Here is a 17,016-nt window from a genome sequence, read left to right as displayed (position 1 = left end):
CAATGACAAATTCAATATCATCTGTACAGCAATGGAAGCAGACAGCATGACATGTGATTTGTGTCAGTAGTAGTATGCGAAGGGCAAGACTGTTCTGAGAACTGAACCTTGAGGTACACCATGAGTGACTGGAAAATTGGCTGATTGCTTTCCTAAGGTGGTGATGCTCTGTTCCAGAGGTTTTATCTGAAACCCAGAGCCAGAAATACCTATGGACGAAAGATAAGAGAGCTTACTGTGTCAAAAGTCACGCTATGATCAAGGAGAAGCAGAATGCTTCAACTAGCAGCTTGGGAAACCTGTTAATTGTGGCAAAAATAAAGAAAAGATTGACACTATTTTAAGTGACAAATATGCTATTTTAATGCTACTGACAAGCTATCTGATTAATGGCATTTTGCTTATACCTATTAGTCAATAAAATGTGTTTATATAGCACTTTTTACAACAGCCATTGTCAGAAAGAAGCTTTACGCATGTCCGACACATTACTCTAATGCTAAATGCGCAGTTTGAGCTAATTATATTACATTAATCAAACTTTGTCAAATTAAATCTAATTTTGATGAGAATGTTTACTTATCTTTATCTTTAATTTGAGGACAACCTGAAGTACATTTTTATACTTTTATACTATACTTTTATGCTTTATTTATACTTTATAGTATAAAGTACATCTCATATTAGGCTATGGGTTTAAAACAGCCCAATACTAATTGGAGTTTTAAGAGCACAGCTAATCTCAGCAGTGTAGACTACACTATAATTCAGACCAGTGAAATTTTACATGTAAGGAAAATCCCATTTTGAAATATAAATTAAATGAAGTTATATTACATAATGCGGTTCTTCAAATACCAATATTTTACTTCAGATTTTCATTTTTCTTTTTTAGGTTTGTGTCTTGAGTATGACGTGCCAGTGCAAAAATGTATTTCCCAGCTACAGTAATATGAGATTTACACAGTACAGTCTTATTGTTTGTGAACAGATGGATTTTAACAGACATTAAAAAAATTATATATATATATATATATATATATATATATATATATATATATATATATATATATATATATATATATATATATATATAATCTGTGTTTTAAAATGACCTTAAAAATTTTAATCTCGACTTTTATTTTGACAGAATTTGATTCGCTGTTGATTGCAGTGCCAAGTGTTACTAGAATCACAATGCTGGGTTCGTATTACCGCAGATGGCTGGGTTTCCCAGAAGCACGATCAGAGCGAGTATCACATTGAACGCTCTCATTTAAGAAGAGTGCTGTCTCATTTAGCATGATCTTTACACTGCGATGCGTTTGGGAAACGGGGCTAACAGCCGCGGTACCCAAGCGATAAGTAAAACCATGGAAACTAATCGACTGAGTGAATGGTGTCCTAATAATAATTAATAGCGACTCACAGCTAAATATGAATCATCTAAAAGAAATACTGTACGTAATTAAATTCGCAATTACTACGTACCGTCTGCTCGTATAATTGCTTTCAGTGGGATCTAAAAGAAGCATGAATGTCCAGAATTTAAATTCGAAGTCTAAACTATAGCTTTAAGAAAAAAACTTGGTTAGAGATGCCACAGAGGTAGGTGGCAATGCCTTAACCGTATGCGTGTTGCAGGTCACTAGGACCTCTTCCATCCTTGTCAAGGGGAGTGCTAACCTTCTCTCCTTTCATACAACACGTTATCGTGATAGCATTTATGACCTATATATATAGCGGTAGATAAATGTGTGTCTTGATGACGGTAAGATATATTTTCTATTCCGTACGTAAAAATAAGCGTTATATATTAAAGTTCATACGATTATATATTAACTATATGAATATTATTTCACATTTTTACTGCACAAGCTAAGATTGCTGGCGCACAATGCATGAATATTTTGCATACGGAGGCTAATAGACCAATCACCTTGAAGTTAGCATATGACGCCCTCGGAGGTTCCCGGGAACTAAACAAGAAGCTGACGTTAGCTAGTTATATTATTAGAAGGGAAGTACTGATGTTTTGTTTGTTGGTTCTAGACGTTAGAGACTTAAAAGCGGAATGCTAGCTAACGTAACTAGCTTTTAAATAAATTAACCTAAGTTGGCTGACCCTAACGTTGGCTAGATATCCTACACAGATCTTTGTTATATCTTAGCTAGCTAGCTATTTTAGTTCGATGCTAATAGTGATCCCCAAATATAGCTTTATTTCACAACCGCGTTCATTGTCATATTTGGATTTTTTTTCATGTTGACGTTTGCTTTCTACAGTCGCCTTATGTCGTGGGCTTTTCGTACGCTACTCACGCAACCAGTGGTGAAGTTAACCTTCTCTTCTGTATCTTCTAAACACCTTGGGCTTGTTTTTCTGCCATGCACGTGTTTGTCCGTGTACATCATGCATGTGACAGATGGATTTGGGATAAATCAGTCTCCGTATGCTTGTTTTAAAAACAAGTGTAATTAAAGCAAACGTGACAGAATTATAGATGTGAAGTGGTCAGAGTTTGTGAGGAAATCTGTATTAGACTAAGTTCCCAAATGTTGCATGCCTCTTCCTAAAAGAGCATTTTCCTACAAGTTGTGAATTTTTATGGCAACGGATTTTCATATATCATATTTATAAAAATGAAATGCATATGTTGGCTGTGAAGGCCACTTTTTGGTCTTGTAATTAAGTTTTAAAAAATAATCCCCACCATCCTGGCGTCTTTTTGAGAACTATAATATGGTCACCCTCATGTATGCTGGCCTTTTAAAATTAAAACACGTGGAGTAAAATACTTCAACCAATAAAAGATGCAAATGTAACGCTCTCTCGCTACGGCACTAAAACGGAAAAGCGCACAGAATATCAAGAGACAAGACACTGCGGTTCTTTCCTGTGTTTAATTGGCACAGTAAACACAATACGAAGTTTTCAGTGCAACGAAACAAGCGTTACAAATATAACACGAACAAACAAACAGAAAGTGCAAAAAACACCATTTGGCAGACATCACCAAAGGAGACAGGACAGAAAAAAAAACAACAACAAAAACGTTTACTTGCTTATCAGAGCCAATACAATTATTTTTAGTAAAACCCTTAAAAATAGATTTTCTATCAATTGATTCGTAGGTTTCTCTAATTTATAGATTTATATTTATATATTTATATATATATATTTATATGATTGGGAGTGGCGTAGTGGTGCTGGCGCCCCCTGCAGGTGTCTGTTAGTACAGCGCCAGAGGAGGGGAAGGGCGCGTGCCCAGGAGACCTGCCCGCGCGTGGCTCGCGTTTGGGCGTCAGAGCGCGCGGGCGGGCGCGCGCGTTCGTGAGGCACCGCGGCCGTCTCCTCCGGCTGTGCGACTGCCCTTCATATTTACAACGCATCTCGTCCCAAAGATCACCAGCAGTAAGCGAAGGCAAGATGCAGGCTGGGTCATTCGGGCTACAGCGAGAACAGAACTTCTTAAAGGAAAACGATGAATAACAAGGTTGGGTTGTTGTTGTTTGGTTTGTTTTGACCTGGCTATAGTTTCAACGGTGCCACGGTGGGTTTTTTTAAAGGGCCAAAAACAGGTGCAATTTAATCATTCAGTAGAAGAAAAACAGGTAAAAAATAATTTTAAAAAATCTAAAACCTATCTATGATCTATAATGAATGTAAAAGAATGTAAGAGTTAAAAAACAAAACTTTAAAATAAACTATGTGCCATAGAAAGCAGAATGAGTAGTCAGTGGAGATTCTCATGATATTAAACGTCACTTTTTTTTAGACAACATACAAAGCAAAACAGAAAAAAGGTGAAACGAAACCCAGAGAGAAGCCTAGAAGGAAATCACAATCGAGCCACGGTTGCACGTACTGCAGATTAAGGAACAGAGCCACAGTGTATTTGGGGTTTTCTCTCTCCCTCTACTACAACTGGTGGTGCAACCATGGCAACACCACCAGGTCACAAGCACCGCCAGGCATGCGGAGCTGCTGTATTTCACTAATTAGCCTTTAAACTCACTACACCCTCAGGAACATCAGTGTATATAAACCACGCGGTTTGCATAGGAGCGCTGTCCAGTTCATTATGTTCATTTGGATTTGAAAGGTTAAAAAAAGGTGAAGCAGACTGGTATGCAGCAGACTGGTATGCAGCAGACTGGTATGGAGTGGGGAAGCAGAAACACAGAGGGTTCTCTTGCCCCAGGAGGCCACGCAGGCCTGCGATAGAGACAGTGGAAGGGAAAAAAAAAGCTCACTTCAAAACACAAATGAACAGCTGTTGCTGTTTAACTTAATGTGACGCACCTACCGCCCACGTTTGAGACGTTTGTGAGACGTCTGTGAGACGTGAGCCCCAGTCCGAAGGGCAACGGAGAGAAGCACACAGGAGACGGAGGCAAGGAAGGACCCTGAATACGGGGACATGGACGAGCAGGACCGTGAGAAAATATGGACATGGCAGATGGAACTAGCATTCTGAGAGCAGATGTTTTCATTTGCACCGTTTGCAAGTTAATGGACGGGAGCAGCCCAACCGTGTCGGCGTGGGGCAGGAGGGGTCAGGGGTCACATGTAGGCTGCTGGCAGGGGAAGCCCAGCCCCGAGCTCTGACAGGCACTCATGGAAGCCAGAAGCCAGCAGCTGTTACGTACGAGGGGTGTGGTCTGAGGAAGGACATAAGGGGATGGGTGGGGTGGGTGAAGTTGGGAGGTGGAGCTGCGACCTCTGTGCCATTGCTAAACCCAAACTAAGGGCGCGCACACGTGCACACATGCATGCACTTGCACATGCAGTCACGCACGAGCACTCACACGTACACACGCGCACACGCATACGTTTGAGTTAACGACATCTGTAATGTCAGAGTGAGTGTGTGACTAGAGTTTACGATTCAACAGAAAGCACCTGAGAGTTCCACTTCCAGAACGTTCCGATGACGTTCTGTTGGCAGTGTACCCACAATGCACTGAGCAACCAGGGCAAAGAGTGAGCCTGAGGGGAGAGTGAAGTCCAGGGGGCGGTACTGGGGGTGCGGGGCCACCTACTAAAGGCGACTAACTAGTTCCTTTTTCAGACCACAACCACAGCTTCTGATTGGGCATTTGGGCACAGGGAGGAGGCTGGGCGTGAGTAAGCCAGCAGGCAACACATACAGACAGAAATGCACAATTATCGCGGTTAGTACGAGTGCATAGCAAAGAGGCAAAATTAAATAATGTAAGAAAAAAAATGACCTTATTGTAAAAACGACAGAAATGGGCAATACGTTTGGATTGGACAATTTTGCACTTTTCTCTGATTGACTGCATGGTTCAGATACTCTCTGCAGCAGACTCAGTCAGACTGCTCCACCCTCTTCCTCATTGTCCTTCAGCATCACCATCATCACCATCGTCGCGTCTCTCTCTCACTCTCTCTCTCACTCTCTCGATTAAAGAGTGGTGTTTCATCCATGCACGGTCACATCCAGATCACCTTGGCATCTAGGAATCTGCAGTTATGGACAAACAGAGAGGGGAAGGAAGAAAATTAACGTTTCACAAACACGAGCGCCAAAATATAATTTACACTTACAAATAAACGGAAGATTTTTAAACGCACTACAATTGAAAAATCTCCCCACATTCTATAGTTTCTTAGGCTTCAGTATAATTTAAAGATGTGCTCTACAATCTACTGGACACATTCTGAAATTCCAGACAGACTTTAACTGTAGTAGATTCTCAAATGAAAGATACACACATTTAGTTTGCTGTTTATATGAATGTAATGGGTTTTTTTAAAAGATGCGAAGCATCTCGTGGAACTGGTTTGTAACTTAGTCACGCATGGTTAGCGAGCAGAAAGTTGTCCATGAGGTGGTGCCGCTGTCACGCTTGTGACTTTTATGTGCGTTGGGACCACAGACTTCTACAGTGACGCTGTGTCGCAAACATTTTAAAGCTCTAGCATGCTCACAAGAGACTTAATGTTAATATTTCAGTAAGGCACAGGCATTAAGGCAACATTACAAACAGACACACACAATGAGGAATTCTTTGCAACTATTCTCATGCAGTTATTGAGACTCATGCATATCATATCTGTATCACACAAGAAAAGAAAAATCTAGAATCTAGAAACCTAGAACAATCTCAGCTCAGCTCAGCTCAGCTCTGAGAAACACACACATACACAGACACATTCTCACCCTCATGAAGGGGTTGTATGTCAGTTACAACCCCTAACCCCACATATAGAGACCTGGAATTAAACAAACAGTAGAGTAGATCACTCCCCAGCCCAGCCCCGTGCTGACCCACCTCACACAGTCTATTTATGTGCCATTTATGGTTCATTAGGCTCCTTCCTGGATTTTATGGATACACTCTCCATTACTGCAATAGAAGACTTACAAGAAGAGCATGCATGCATCTCTGCATACAGACCACTGCTACAAATATGTTTAACACTTCTGAATAATGATTCCAGTACTTAAACGTCTGGTCTTTAGCCTCAAAGACGCACTATACTGTGCAGTGCTCTAGGACTGAAGCCACCTGGACCCACCCAAACCCTCCTGGACCCTCACTGGGCCTAAAGCTTCTTCTCCACTGCAGGGTTGGAGGGTTCTGCGTAGGGACGGTGACCGTTCCAGACGTGTTTCCACACTAACATGGTTCGGGGCAGAATGCTTACATATCAGCACGGTGTTCTGAGCATGGTGAGTTATCATTGCTCAGAGCTACAGAACCGTTGGGTGGGGTGACTTAGTGATGTAGGGACTCACTAGGGATTGTTGGGATTGGTTATGTGCTGATAGGTTCTATGCTAATCGGCTCTATGCTAACTGGTTCTGTGCTGACTGGTTCTGCTTGATTGGTTCTATGCTAATTGGCTCTATGTTAAATGGTTCTGCTCTGATTGGTTCTATATTAATTTGTTCTGTGCGGACTGGTTCTGTGCTGACTGGTTCCATGCTAACTGGTTCTGTGCTGACTGGCTCTATGCTAATTGGCTCTATGTTAATTGGTTCTGCTCTGATTGTTTCTAGGCTGATTGGGTCTATGCTAATTGTCTCTATGCTAATTGGTTCTGTGCTTCTTATATCTTTTACTGCCACCACTCAGCCTTTGAATATGTACTGTGCTGTTTTGCACACTTAAAAAGAAACACTGCGAACAGTCCAACATCTCCAAATTACCCATCTCATCAAACACAAGCCACAACCGAGTTGATTTAGTGACATCATTATGATGGGAAACCATAATCATAGCCTGGAACACCAGTAAACAAGGTCATAGCCCATGCCCAAACAGCAGGATGTGAGGTCAAGGCCCACCCCTAAACAGCAGGATGTGAGGTCAAGGCCCACCCCTAAACAGCAGGATGTGAGGTCAAGGCCCACCCCTAAACAGCAGGATGTGAGGTCAAGGCCCACCCCTAAACAGCAGGATGTGAGGTCAAGGCCCAGCCCTAAACAGCAGGATGTGAGGTCAAGGCCCACCCCTAAACAGCAGGATGTGAGGTCAAGGCCCACCCCTAAACAGCAGGATGTAAGGTCATAGCTGCTTGTGACAGTAGGCGGTTTAGCCTGGAACACCCGATCACGTATGAGGGCGAGCACCTTTGGTGTTGGTGTCGAGGAAGACCTCGACGTAGGACGTTGGGATGTAGCCCTCCTCTTCCTCGTTCCGGCGGACGCGCGTCCAGCCGTCTCCTTTGTCCTCCTCGATGACGAAGAGCACCTCCCCCTCAGCCAGAGTCAGCGTACCCTCATTGTTACCTACAGGCACGGGGAAAGAGGAGATACTGAGAAAGGTGGGAAACCAAGAAAGATAGAGACGCGTAAAAATAAAGACAGGAACAGAAAGAAGAGAGAGAGAGCGAGAGAGAGAGAGTGTGTGTGTGTGTGTGTGTGTGTGAGAGGGAGAGAGAGAGCGTGTGTGTGTGTGTGAGAGAGGGAGTGGGAGGGAGAGAGAGGAGAGAGAGAGAGAGAGACAGAGAGAGAGAGAGAGAGAGGAAGAGAGAGAGAGCAGACAGCCATATCTATGGTGCGATATTCAAAGAAGTGGCTGCTATATCAAGACCATGTTAATACTGGGTGAGATCTCAGTTTCCTCTGAGAACAGCCTTGGTTCCACAAGATATCACCTACCGCCTGCGAGATGACCGTTTTGCCTTGAGACACCGCACAGTCTCTGGTGAGACTGTACGTCCCCCGTATCACACAAACATACAGGAAACTTCGCAAAGCCCACGCTAGGCCAACTAGTTCGATCGATTGGTAACGGAAAAAACAAATCTTAAATCAGGACTGCTTAATACAAGCTAATACTCACTCATAGACCACGATGAACTTAGGAAGTCAGTAAACTCATGCTATCAAATTTAGTCATCTCTATGGCTAAAATAAAGGAGATAATATTCATACTGATAATTCATATTCATGCTAATATAGCACAGGACCCACTGAGAAAATGATATGAATCCACGCCAGTGGTATTGTCATACCACTGATCTATAATATAGTCCTGGATAGTTCTCTGTTCCGTTGTGTTGTACTATATTATATGATACTGTTTAATTCAGCTTCAACTAATCTAACATTAACTTGGCTATCTATTGTTAGCTAATATTGAGATCAATACCATGATCATCTGTTCATTATTATAGTTTGATTACGTGGATGGGAAAAAAAATAGCAAATACCAAACCTACCTAGAGAGTATTCTCAACATAGAAAGACTAGGTTAAAAGTTTATATTTTTAGTTACATAAATTCATATAGTTAGCTAACTGGCTAACGCTAGCTAAATCCACCTTGTCGTTTGTCAGCTGGATAAGGAAATTTTAAAATGGAAGACTCACTCCAGTGATATATTCTAAATAACAACTGGATCTTTAACACTGTAACCGTCACTTTCACTTGTTATTATTGATTATTGAGCATATGGTAGTATTGTGGCTTTAAGATTATGTCATCAGCAGACAATTCTATATTATAAACACCCTTGACTTCATTTTGACTATTGGGTTTGGGTGTGGGTGTGTGTGTGTGTGTGTGTGTGTGTGGTACCTTCAAATGGGTAGAGTGCCTTGCAGGTTCCGATAGTGGGCAGCAGGTCCTCCTCAGCATCATCAAAGTCATCAAACTCCGTATCGGTCTGAACCTTAGTCTGGACCTCAGAGCTCTGCTCCTCAGTATAGCTACCATCCGGACTACTCCATCACACACGCACACACACACACGCACATGCACGCACACAAACACGCACACAAAGTATCTATAGCAACTGTATCACTGCAGGTTGAATGATGTGTGGTGGGTGCACGTCTATCGAACCAATGACCCTCAACTATGGTGGTGACCCTCAACTTCCAGCAATACTATCCATTGTGTACATCACATTAACAGAAATCTGCCACTCCCTTCACAGTTGTATTAAATATGCAAAATACTCTCATTATCTTAGACACTGTTTACACTATACTCATTACCATAAACACCATTTACACTATACTCATTATTATACACAATAAATAATTCATATAGCACGTAACTCAGGGTTTAGGTATATTTGAGAGATTGTGTGTACAGTATGTTCTGTGTATCACAACACAGTGCACTATATACAAAGTGCACATAACATTAGTGCAAACGACATTAGAAATGTCCTTCACGAAGACCTGCTCTTTGTCTGAAAATGACTGATAGGGTGAGTTTGGGTAAAAGCAAAATCTCTGACTAAGTTTACCTGCTAAGACGGCTTCAGGTAGTGTGGATGTAGAAGGGGATGGGTTAAACAGGGAGTTTAAATGTGGGACACTGGACTGTGGAGCCGTTAGATGTACAGGTATGAGCATGTGTGTGTCCGTTAAAGTGCACGTGTGTGTATGTCTGTACACCTGACTGTGAGCATGTGTGAGCACATACGTGTGTGTGTGCGTGCGTGTGTACGGTACCTCTCGCGGTCCTGAGCACAGTTGTTGTTGGCTGGTGGTGTGTTGCTCTGTCTATCGTACACGCTGCTCTGTCTGTTTGTGGGCTCACTCCTCACTGGCATCCTGCCCTCCACCTCGGCTAACCAACCCTGCAGCGCAAACACACACACACACACACACACACACACACACACACACACACACATTCATGCACATGTATACACACAGATTCACACAAAATACTAAGCTATGTTTTCATCTGGGTGTATATTGTATATAATTGTGTATAATTGCAAGTGTACTTTGGTAGATGTGTTTTGCATTACTGATACACACACCTCAAATTTCTGCAGTTCAGTCTGTAGTTTGTCGATGTGTTGGGCGATCTCAGCCAGGCGGGGGTCCACACTGCTGGGATCACCCATCTGGGGGTTCTTTACATACACGTCCTTCATTTTAGTCAACGCATCCCTGAAAGTAGTGAACACACACGCGCGCACACACACACACACACACACACACACATACACACACACACACACTCCTAAACAGTGGAAAGCTTGATGTACATTCAAAATACATTCAGACAGGTTTGATGGATAAGAGCTTAAAGTGCCCAGGGATGGAATGTTTCACTGGCCACTAGATGTGTTTTGGGAATATGTAGAGTGTACGAGCACATCAGTGTGTGTGTGAGTGTGTGCATGCATGTGTGTGTGTGTATAGGTGTATACATGTGTGTATGTGTGTGTGTGTGTGTGAGTGTATGTATACATGTGTGCACATGTGTATGTCTGTGTATGTGTGTGTGCACGTGTGTGTGTGTGTCTGTGTGTGTGTAGGTGTATACATGTGTGCACATGTGTGTGTGTGTGTACCTCTGGTTCTTCTCTTTCTGTATGTCTTTACTGTGTGTGTGTGTCTGTGTGTGTGTAGGTGTATACATGTGTGCACATGTGTGCACATGTGTGTGTGTGTACCTCTGGTCCATCTCTTTCTGTATGTCTTTACTGTGTGTGTGTGTAGGTGTATACATGTGTGCACATGTGTGTGTGTGTGTACCTCTGGTTCTTCTCTTTCTGTATGTCTTTACTGTGTGTGTGTGTCTGTGTGTGTGTAGGTGTATACATGTGTGCACATGTGTGCACATGTGTGTGTGTGTATCTCTGGTCCATCTCTTTCTGTATGTCTTTACTGTGTGTGTGTGTGTGTGTGTGTGTGTGTGCACGCGTGTGTGTGTACCTCTGGTCCATCTCTTTCTGGATGTCTTTACTGATGTCGTCGATCTTGGCCTGTAGCTTCTTCCTGCGCTGCTCCGGGGGCAGATGGCTGCAGTCCTCTGGGTTCACCCCCTGAGACGCCCACGCGCACCAGTGAGAGAGCACAGCCAGAGAACAGTCACTGTTTGCTCCTGCCCCACGCTATCAGGAGGTGGTGTGCACATAATCCTACATATATAATCCCACATGCATAATCCCAGATGCGTAATCAGAGTCTCCTGTCTGTTTCTGCCTATCTGCAGTGTAGGAGTTAGATGTGCTTTAACATAATGTCCAATCTAAGAAACTGACTCAGACTTGTGTCGGCCTGGCCAGCCAATCAGAAAGCTTTAAAAGACTATACTGCAATTGGTCAATTTTAGATGAAGTGATTTGGGTCAGACTTGTCTCAGCCAAACCAGTCACCTGGGTGGTAGGTTTTCATACAAGTCACCTGATTGTGATCTTGTAAGTGCTTAAGGGTGAACAAAGCACAGTGACCACTTTTTAAAAATGTAATTCTTTTTTGTTTGATGCAGGTCTGAAATTTGTTTGACTGTTTTTCTTATGAAGACCGAGTTCTGATGGCCGCTGTAGTGCTGGACCGGGGGTCTCAGGGCTTAACTAGGGTCACGGCAGGTCACTCTGTTTTTTTTTCCTGTCTGAATGACTGGACTGTCCTGCAGGGTTGCTAAGTCACCATCAGTCTCTTTCTAATCACCATTTCCGCTACACAAAATCCAGCTGGTCTGCTCACTGCCGAGCTGCCTGGTCTACCACTAGGTGGCAGCATTTATTATGCAGGGTCTGAGCGTGTTCTGTTCCTTTTCTCTAAATGATCATTTTAGATCTGGTAAATTCAATCCAAAAGATCGTGTCTGAACAGTAAAGAGACACTGAGGTTCAGTATATTTTGTCACAGCTGTAATCAGGCTGTTGTTACACTAATTCTGTCAGAACAGGCTTTTGCATTTTCGGTGGTAATTCTAATCAATTTGAGGTATAAACTATTAAGTATTTGTCCATCTGAGATGCGTTTTGAAAACTGCATTTCATAAAACTAACCCTTTCATGAAACCAAAATTAGTTTTAAAGGCAACTATTTGGATTTTTACATGCGAGATTAAGAACAATCTAGTCACGCAAGCCGAAAGCAAATGTCAGGGCAAAATAAAGCGGGTTCAGATCTGGATTAAACGAGTGTGAACGGAGCATTCATGGCTGCCACTGTGTCCCGGTCGTGGTCCCGCTTCGTCCCTTTCAGAGTGAATGGCCTGTTTCGCCCTGGTCCGCCATGCAGCACACAACAGCCATGCAGCAAAAAAAACCCCAAAGAACCCCCGACCTCCCCGTACTGAGCGTCCTCCACGCCCACTGCGTCGAAGCACACGGCGTGAACCTCACCAACATTTCAACCAGGCTGCTTAACCTTCAGCTAATTTCGCATACAGCAGGTTTAGTGTCTTGTGCAAAGCCATTTGGGATACATTTGACAAGAGTTCACTTTTATAATGGCTGACTGCATTCATTCCATTAATGGACCTGTGGTTTTAAGATCCTGTGTAGCTTTCCATGGCTCAGTGAAACATACGGATACCAGGCGTGAACTGTGTATGTTTTGCAGCCAGGCGTGACAGAGGGCAGGCAAGTTGCACTCTAAAGCTGAAGCCCCTGGCTACCGCCGTCACTGTGCCTGAAGACATTCGCCTAGTCGTCGCAATTCAGAGAATGAATTCAGAGCAGCCAGCCAGTCAAGGGTTTCTGCTTAGTGAGTTATTCAACCGTTATGTGAAGGAAATTTGTGACGTTACTGTCGTTTAGGAAGCAGTGTCGGGGATCAGATCACCTCAATGAAGTTCCGCACGTGGACATTGAGGGAGATCTACACAGAGGGTCGCCACGGAAACCAGACGAACAAAACAAAAACAAACAACAAACATGAGACAACGCAGTTCTGGGTTTTTTTTTTGTTTTTTTAAACACACAAGGAAAAAAAACCCCACACAATGTGGCAAAGGATGGCAAATGAAACAGCAGGTTAAAACAGCACGGTTTACAGAAACGGCAAACGGGCGATGAGTCAAAAAAAAACCCAACGGGGCGCGGTGTTAGGAGGTCGCGTGTTACTATGGCAACGAGCATGCTGCGGTCATGCCGACAAGGTGATACTGTTATGAACATGCTTACCAGCTTGAGAGAGAGCTTCTCGAGGAAGGGGGGGAGGGGGAATAATGGAAGGGGAAGAGAGAAGAGAATCAGAACAAACAGCACGCCAGTGTTCACACACACACACACACTCTCTCACGCTCACACACGGGTGTGCTGTGTGATGTTCATGAGATCACTGCTGAAGCTCACTACACAAGAAGTGCCCAGGGTCACTCTGGGTAATAGTGGCATGTGCAGGGAGCAAAGGTGCACTAACCCTAACCCTAGCACAATAACCCTACCCTAACCTAACCCTAACCCTAACCCTAACCCTAACCATAACCCTAACCCTAACCCTAACCTAACCCTAACCCTAACCCTAACCTAACCCTAACCCTAACCCTAACCTAACCCTAACCTAACCCTAACCCTAACCTAACCCTAACCCTAACCCTAACCTAACCCTAACCTAACCCTAACCCTAACCTAACCCTAACCTAACCCTAACCCTAACCCTAACCTAACCCTAACCCTAACCCTAACCCTAACCCTACCCTAACCCTAACCCTAACCCTAACCATAACCTAACCCTAACCCTAACCTAACCCTAACCCTAACCCTAACCTAACCCTAACCTAACCCTAACCCTAACCCTAACCCTAACCTAACCCTAACCTAACCCTAACCCTAACCCTAACCTAACCCTAACCTAACCCTAACCTAACCCTAACCCTAACCTAACCCCACAATAACCCTACCCTAACCCTAACCCTAACCTAACCCTAACCTAACCCTAACCCTAACCTAACCCTAACCCTAACCTAACCCTAACCCTAACCTAACCCTAACCCTAACCCTAACCCTAACCTAACCCTAACCCTAACCTAACCCCACAATAACCCTACCCTAACCCTAACCCTAACCTAACCCTAACCTAACCCTAACCCCACAATAACCCTACCCTACCCTAACCCTAACCTAACCCTAACCTAACCTAACCCTAACCTAACCCTAACCTAACCCTAACCATAACCTAACCCTAACCTAACCCTAACCCTAACCCTAACCTAACCCTAACCCTAACCCTAACCTAACCCTAACCATAACCATAACCTAACCCTAACCCTAACCCTAACCCTAACCTAACCCTAACCTAACCCTAACCTAACCTAACCCAACCCTAACCCTAACCCTAACCCTAACCCTAGCACAATAACCCTACCCTAACCCTAACCCTAACCATAACCTAACCCTAACCTAACCCTAACCCTAACCCTAACCTAACCCTAACCTAACCCTAACCCTAACCTAACCCTAACCCTAACCCTAACCTAACCCTAACCTAACCCTAACCCTAACCTAACCCTAACCCCACAATAACCCTACCCTAACCCTAACCCTAACCTAACCCTAACCCTAACCCTAACCCTAACCTAACCTAACCCTAACCTAACCCTAACCATAACCTAACCCTAACCTAACCCTAACCTAACCCTAACCTAACCCTAACCCTAACCCTAACCTAACCCTAACCCTAACCCTAACCTAACCCTAACCTAACCCTAACCCTAACCCCACAATAACCCTACCCTAACCCTAACCCTAACCTAACCCTAACCTAACCCTAACCCTAACCTAACCCTAACCCTAACCCTAACCTAACCCTAACCTAACCCTAACCTAACCCTAACCCTAACCCTAACCTAACCCTAACCCTAACCTAACCCTAACCCTAACCTAACCCTAACCTAACCCTAACCTAACCCTAACCATAACCTAACCCTAGCACACTAACCCTAACCTAACCCTAACCCTAACCTAACCCTAACCTAACCCTAACCTAACCCTAACCTAACCCTAACCTAACCCTAACCTAAACCATAACCATAACCTAACCCTAGCACACTAACCCTAACCCTAACCTAACCCTAACCTAACCCTAACCTAACCCTAACCCTAACCTAACCCTAACCATAACCATAACCATAACCCTAACCCTAACCCTAACCATAACCATAACCTAACCCTAACCCTAACCCTAACCCTAGCACACTAACCCTAACCCTAACCCTAACCCTAGCACACTAACCCTAACCCTAACCCTAACCCTAGCACACTAACCCTAACCCTAACCCTAGCACACTAACCCTAACCCTAACCCTAGCACACTAACCCTAACCCTAACCCTAGCACACTAACCCTAACCCTAACCCTAACCTAACCCTAACCCTAGCACACTAACCCTAACGCTAACCCTAACCTAACCCTAACCCTAACCCTAACCTAACCCTAACCCTAGCACACTAACCCTAACCCTAACCCTAGCACAATAACCCTAACCCTAACCCTAACCCTAGCACACTAACCCTAACCCTAACCCTAACCCTAACCCTAGCACACTAACCCTAACCCTAACCCTAGCACACTAACCCTAACCCTAGCACACTAACCCTAACCCTAACCCTAGCACACTAACCCTAACCCTAGCACACTAACCCTAACGCTAACCCTAACCCTAACCCTAACCCTAGCACACTAACCCTAACCCTAACCCTAGCACACTAACCCTAACCCTAACCCTAGCACACTAACCCTAACCCTAACCCTAACACTAGCACACTAACCCTAACCCTAACCCTAGCACACTAACCCTAACCCTAACCCTAACCTAACCCTAACCCTAGCACACTAACCCTAACCCTAACCCTAACACTAGCACACTAACCCTAACCCTAATCCTAGCACACTAACCCTAACCCTAACCCTAACCTAACCCTAACCCTAGCACACTAACCCTAACCCTAACCCTAACCCTAACACTAGCACACTAACCCTAACCCTAACCCTAGCACACTAACCCTAACCCTAACCCTAACCTAACCCTAACACTAGCACACTAACCCTAACCCTAACACTAGCACACTAACCCTAACCCTAACACTAGCACACTAACCCTAACCCTAACACTAGCACACTAACCCTAACCCTAACACTAGCACACTAACTGGTTTTAAGGAAAACCACATTAAGAAAATGGAGAAGGTGGTTTAAGTGGCAGCTGCTCTGCAGAAAGGAGCGGTGAGCTTGCTAAAAGCGTCTGACCTGGTCATATCTGACCCAGCGTACTCCTTCCAGACGGCCTTGGCTTTGCCATGACCCCGGCACTGCTGAATGAGTCGGCATTCTGAAAGCTAATCACCTTCTAGAATTACTGAACACTGAAGAGTGTCCAGAAGGTTCCAGAACCCCCAAAGGCTCCATCTGTGAGCCACACAGCCCGTCTGCCAGTAGTCGTCCCCCGCAGGAGTGTGTGATGGTGTGTGTGGCGGTGTGTGTGGAAATGCAGGTCTCTGGCTGCAGTACGGCTCGTCCAGAGCTGAGGAAGTTGTCACTGTCTGCAATGTTCCTGCCAAGGGACCTGACTGAAGATCACAACTCACACAACTGAATTTCTATTTGCTAACTATATTATTAATTAACTATATTACCTAATTAACTCTATTACTTAATTAACTGTATTACCTAATTAACTCTATTACTTAATTAACTGTATTACTTAAAATCCCTTTTTTGGTAGTGAACTTCAGCAGCAGATTGTAAAAAACAAAACAAAACAAAACAAACAAAACAAACAAACCAACAAACAACCCCCCCATCTTATTTCCAGGGTTAAAGGAGCTGGTG

The 17,016-nt window shown here is 43.9% G+C and overlaps 1 protein-coding gene and 1 non-coding gene across 21 annotated transcripts in view; both read right to left on the bottom strand.

Moving 5' to 3' along the window:
- Positions 1–1,579: 1,579 nt before the first annotated feature.
- Positions 1,580–1,708, bottom strand: LOC113591318. The gene has a single exon (XR_003412183.2). It is a non-coding gene; the product is annotated as a U6atac minor spliceosomal RNA (small nuclear RNA).
- A 1,181-nt stretch (positions 1,709–2,889) lies between these two features.
- LOC113591314 (formin-binding protein 1) overlaps positions 2,890–17,016 on the bottom strand; it is a 68,453-nt gene continuing 54,326 nt past the window's right edge. For 5 of the 20 annotated variants that reach the window (XM_035521194.1, XM_035521195.1, XM_035521186.1 and 2 more), the window contains 9 exons: positions 13,372–13,386; positions 13,031–13,066; positions 11,168–11,277; positions 10,264–10,396; positions 9,947–10,074; positions 9,060–9,205; positions 7,608–7,766; positions 6,192–6,244; positions 2,890–5,492 (listed from right to left, as the gene is read on the bottom strand). In XM_035521194.1, the coding sequence (XP_035377087.1) occupies positions 6,225–6,244; positions 7,608–7,766; positions 9,060–9,205; positions 9,947–10,074; positions 10,264–10,396; positions 11,168–11,277; positions 13,031–13,066; positions 13,372–13,386 (747 nt within the window). In that variant the 3' untranslated portion in view covers positions 2,890–5,492; positions 6,192–6,224. The remainder of the gene's footprint in view (positions 5,493–6,191; positions 6,245–7,607; positions 7,767–9,059; positions 9,206–9,946; positions 10,075–10,263; positions 10,397–11,167; positions 11,278–13,030; positions 13,067–13,371; positions 13,387–17,016) is intronic. The other 15 variants (XM_027031776.2, XM_035521192.1, XM_035521196.1 and 12 more) reach the window with 7 other exon arrangements.

This window comes from Electrophorus electricus, chromosome 22, assembly GCF_013358815.1.
Source record: "Electrophorus electricus isolate fEleEle1 chromosome 22, fEleEle1.pri, whole genome shotgun sequence".
NCBI lineage: Eukaryota > Metazoa > Chordata > Actinopteri > Gymnotiformes > Gymnotidae > Electrophorus > Electrophorus electricus.
The sequence above is the reverse complement of the archived record's forward strand: the minus strand, read 5'-3'. Positions and strand labels throughout refer to the sequence as shown.